Source organism: Lipotes vexillifer, unplaced genomic scaffold (genome assembly GCF_000442215.2).
Source record: "Lipotes vexillifer unplaced genomic scaffold, Lipotes_vexillifer_v1.1 scaffold443, whole genome shotgun sequence".
NCBI classification, from domain to species: Eukaryota; Metazoa; Chordata; class Mammalia; order Artiodactyla; family Lipotidae; genus Lipotes; species Lipotes vexillifer.
Genome location: NW_006779163.1, coordinates 29,760 through 34,875, shown reverse-complemented (window position 1 = coordinate 34,875; position 5,116 = coordinate 29,760). Strand labels below are relative to the sequence as shown.

Below are 5,116 nucleotides of genomic sequence, written 5' to 3'. Positions count from 1 at the left end.
TCCTTTTTTTTTTTTTTTTTTTTTTTTTTTTTTTTTTTTGCTTAAGCTAACTGCACTGGGCTTCTCTCACTGCCCCTGACAGATCTCCCACCATTGCACACGGACTGAAGTTTGGGGCAAGAAGCAAGCGCAGAGGCGGTGAGGGAGTGCTTAGTGCAGCAGGAAGGGGGCCAGGTGAGTCCAGCGCCAGAAGAGCCAGTGCGGGGCACGGAGGGCTCCAAATCCTGCCGGCAGAAAGAAACAGGAGGACGAGGGCCCAGCGACTTTCCAGATCCATGACCTTCAGGAAGCAGCTCCTGCAGACAAGGACAGGCCAGCCTGGGGGCTGAGGAGAGGTGACAGGGAGAGGCTGCACGGGCAGATTCCATTCTGGAAAACCTGGGGGAAGGACAGGAGAAGGAAGACAGTAGCCAGAGGGCACAGGAGGGGTGAAGGAGGGTGTTTCAGACAGCCGATGCCCAAGGAGGGGCTGCCAGGGAGGAGGGAGAGCCCGGGGACCCTCCACCCCCTCATTCCCACAGTGCAGATGGAGGGGAGACCAGGTGCTGTATTCAGGCTCCCAGGTCCGCTGTGACCTTGTGAGAGGTTTGGAAATAGGAAGGCTGGACCAGAGCGGGAGCCTGTCTGCAGAGCACGGGAGCCTGAGGCCTGTCAGGACACCTGGCTGGGGATGAGGGCCACCAAGAAGCCTCCCTGCATCACACGAATAGGCAAATGTGTCTTTTGTAACCTGCAAACAACCCCACAAGCCCTGACCGGAACCTGCTGTGTCACTGAAGAATCCTCATGGCTTAGAAATGAGACCCTAAACCACTTGTCAGCAAGAAAGGGCCAAGAGCAGAGACCTTGGAGCCAGCCTGCCCGGGTTCAAGTCCCAGCTCTGCCACGACCTTGCTGTGTGATCTCTGGCAAGTCACTTAACCTCTCTGGGTCTTGGTTTCCTCACCTATGGAAGGGAAGTAAGCTCAGTAACAGAGACAAGGCATGTCCAGCGTAGTGACTTGCATATAGAAAGTTACTACTCAGCGTTCTGAATCCTTGGACACTGGGTTATGAGGACACGGCAGTGGGATGGAACCAGCTTTTCTAACACAAACAAGAGCAGACACGGCAACCATAACTCGCCTATACATTTGTCCAACAGATGGCTGGGGAAGGAAGGCGGACTTCCAGCCAAAGCAGACGGAGACTTCAGATCCCACAGCCCATTCATAAGATCAACAAGCAGCAGGGAGAGCATTTTTAGTTCTCCCACCAGGCCCTCCCCACTCCCATTCCTGTCATTGGGGGAAGGGTCTGACTAGCAAACCGCAAAGCTCCAGGGAGGGAGGAAGTGTTCTCTGACCACAGCCTCACCCCATGGCCAGGAGCATCTGTTCGGAACCTACTCACAGGATGCCCTTTCTTCCCGGGGTCACCTTCTCCTACTCGATGGAGAACAATAGCTTCAGAGGCAGGGGGCGGGGGGGCAGGGGAAGACCCCATTGTGATGCGGGGGGTGGGGTGATGGATGGCCGGCAGCAGGAAACTGCTACCTTACTGTCCAGGGAGGAAAGAAGCCGGCCTATGAAAAAGCCTCAGGGCCAGCAAGGCAAAAAATACTGCTGAAACTCCCAGTTATATACCAGATGGGGCGAAAGCCAGGAGTCTGCACTTACTCCACTTGTAAAAGCAGTCATCGTGGTGGCGGAAGGATAGAGATGGTTCAGAGACTGGGCTCCTCCGCCAGGACTGGAACCCACAAGAGGCCCCGTGCACCTCATTAGATGTGAGTTGTGAAAATATCAGACTTCACAGGTCTGATATTTTAAACAATCCTTTCCAAAAGCAGTGAGTGAACGTCTAGAGGCAGCTCTTAGGAAGACGTTCTAGTTGAAAGAAGATTTAAAAAATAAACAAACCTCAGTACCACCCAGTCCATAGCAGACACTTTATAAATATTCTTTCAATTAGAGTAAATGCAAAATACCATTTGAATAAAGGAAAGGGGCCGTCGCATGATCCTGGGCACGATGAGTACTTTTTATTTATTTCACAAATGACCATGTCATTTGCACAGTCACTGACTCACCAATTCTCACAACAGCCCTCTAAGATTACAGGTGAGGAAACCAAGGCCCCGAGAGGTAAAGTAACTTGCCCCAAAGCACACAGCTAGAGGGTGGCCACGCGGGGATTCCAACCCACCTTGCTGACTGAGTCCCCACCCTAACCTCCAGGGTGCACTGCCTGTGTCTGAATACATCTGTTTCCAAGCTAGAGACCAGAGCCTGGAAAACAGCCCGTTCTTCAATCTCAGCTTTAAAAGGCCCTATTACCAATGATGCTGGGCCTTTTGCTTCTATGGGGTGGGGATGGGGGGTTGTGGTTCTACCTGCGTGCGTTCTTTCCTCCTAATGGTTCAACACACCGCAGGGAAGGGCAGAAAGTTTACAAACCCTAAGCATTCTGCTTGAAAGATTTCTTACATATGTAGAAACCTGTTTAACCGCCTCACAGATCAAAATACATTTTCAACCCCACCCGACCCCACACCACCTTCCGGGTGCCCCTCCCGCCCCCCACCAGTGGCTATCTACCCGCAAATATGACCATTCTTCTGACTTTTCACACCACAGATTGCCTTTGCCTTTTCTATCATTTCATATAAATGGGATCCTGCGGTGGGTACTCTTTCATATCTGGTTCTATAGTCTACATATAAAAACATTTCACCAGCACACGGACAATGCTTGTGGGAGAAGGGGTGTGGGTGAAGCTGACCGTTTCTAGCTCCTGCAATAAGCGCTAGGATTGTTTTTATTGGGGCTAACTGACCGGTGGAAGGGGAAAACGGGGAGGGCTGGAGCCAGGAGTTTGGAACAGCGGCACTTGACGGTGGAAAACTAGCGACCCGCAGGAGGCAAAGGAGCTGCCGTGCCTGAAAAGGTTACCTTGGGAGAGAGGAAGCCAGGCGGTCGCCTCTGATCACTCTGGATGCCCAGAGGGGAGAAGGCTTTGTGAGGCTCTAGAACGCTCAAATCTGGTTCCTACCGAGCCAGAGGCGCCCAGGGTGGCCACAGTCTCCGCCCAGTTTGGCCTCTGCCGCCCCTCCCCGGCACTGACAATATCCCAAAAGACGGGGAACTCCCCCAGATGGCGCGTCTCCCTACCTGTGCACTGTTGGATGAAGTCCTGATATTCCGCTCCCTGCTCGCCGGGGACGATGGTGGAGCCGTCATATTTAAAAGTCACCCTTTGGATTGGGAGAAGAGAAAAACACACACACACACACATCAGCGTTGGTAGCTGCACAGTGCCGAGCTTCCAGCAGGACAATCTAAAAGATGCTCTGGCTAGGGAGAAGCCAGCGCTGGCTTTCCACGCCGTCCTGGGTTAAGGCTGCGGGAAGACAGCACGGGATGACCCTTCATCCGTCCGGTCTGGAAGACCGCTCCGTGCACCAGGCCCCTTGCGAGCTCGGGAGCAGGGCTTGGAGAGCAAAGGAAAGTTCCTCACCAGATGACGGCCGAGCCGTCGTCGCGCACCAGGTTGTACGCCGTCCGGCAAGCCTCTTTGTCGATCTTGGTGGCCATCGCCGCGATGCCGCAACGTGGATACTGTGCTCGCAGCGACAGATAAGCGCGCTCCGGGACGACTGTAGGGATAGGAGGGGAGCGGGGCGGGGACGCTCCAAGGGCGGGTGGGCGGGCAGCGGCGTCGACCGCGGCGAGGGAAAACGAGCTCTGAGCTCCGAGCGCAGCTCCGGCTCCGAGGGCGGCGGGAGCGCGCGCCAGACCTAGGCCGCGCCGTCCCGCCCCCTCCAGCCATTGGCCTCCCAGGACGCATCCCGCCCCGCATCCTCTTCCTATTGGTCGTATGGCGTCGAGGGCGGGGCGTCTTTAACGTGACAGCGACCAATCCCAGCCCGAGTGAGTTGCGCAACTCTGCGGTGGGGGCTGGAGGAGGGGACGTTTTTCCCCCCGCCTCCTCCTTCCTCCTCTTCCTTTCCTCCCTACCCCCTCTTCTGCTCTCTCCCCCCAGCCCTTTCCTCCTCCCACTCCCCCAGCTCCTCCCGCCATGTCCTCCTCCCCAAGCCCTCTTTCTCCTTTCCCTCTCTCTTCTCTTGTCCGTCTACATCCTCACTCCTTGAGCCTGTCTCCTCATTTTCTCCCTCGCCTCCCCTCCTCCTCCTTGCTCCTCCCACTTCCGTAACCCCCTCCCTCCTACCTATACCCACCTCCCCTCTATCCCCCTCCCTCTATCTCCCTCCCCCCCTTGCCCCCCCACCAGGCTGCAGGGCTCCACAGGGGACCTCCAAGTGGGTGACTTAATGCATCAAACCCAAGGAGACTGCCCCTGCCCCAGTGTATGGCTCCCTGGTTTCTAGGTAGGGAGGAATTGGAAAGAATTAAGCATTTTTAAATAGGAGGGAGTAGAAAGTGGACTGCTTCCAAAATGCTGGTGGGATCACTGTTTACTTTGTGTTCCGGTTATTTGCATTCACAGCTTATCTCCCCCTTTGGGTTCCTCCGAGGGCAGGAGCTGACTCATTCTGTCTTCTTTCTGCCCTCACTGACTCACTCATTCATTCCCTCCTGCAATCATTCCACAAAGATGAGTTACAGGGTCAAGGCAAGTAAAAAGCCCATACCCCAGAGACCTGGCTCTTGCATTGCATCTAGCCCTGCCTCTTTTTTACTGTGGGCCCTTGGACAAGCCTGAAAAACTCTCTGATTACTTTCCTCCAATGGAATAATAATAGTACTGACACCATAGGTTTGCTTTATGATTAACGGAACCGATACTTATAAACAGATATATTAGACCTTCAACAAAAGGTCATCGTTGTTGGTTATTAACTAAAATAAATCCTAAATAGAAACCCCAAAGGTCAGAACAATGTCCGATTAGTAAGAAAATTCTCAATGGCAAACAAACAAAAATCAATCGATCAAGCATCGAACAGGTAAATGGGGGGAGGGGTGGATAGGACCACATTTACAGGAAAGTGGGAGCTGATGTTGCTATAAATACAGAGACAAAAACAAAGAAATTCCAGTTTGATGCAGCTCCTACCTTACTTCTTGATAAAGGTAATGGGACAATCGGCCATTAGAAAGGAAACAAAGATGGA

The 5,116-nt window shown here is 53.6% G+C and overlaps 1 protein-coding gene across 1 annotated transcript in view; it reads right to left on the bottom strand.

The window, feature by feature from the left end:
• The window catches only part of COTL1 (coactosin like F-actin binding protein 1), a 45,698-nt gene extending 42,123 nt beyond the window's left edge, over nucleotides 1–3,575 (bottom strand). The window contains exons 1-2 of the mRNA XM_007452516.1: nucleotides 3,499–3,575; nucleotides 3,153–3,235 (exon numbers count right to left, since the gene is read on the bottom strand). Coding sequence (XP_007452578.1) covers nucleotides 3,153–3,235; nucleotides 3,499–3,575 — 160 coding nt within the window. The remainder of the gene's footprint in view (nucleotides 1–3,152; nucleotides 3,236–3,498) is intronic.
• Between the last annotated feature and the right edge of the window lie 1,541 nt (nucleotides 3,576–5,116).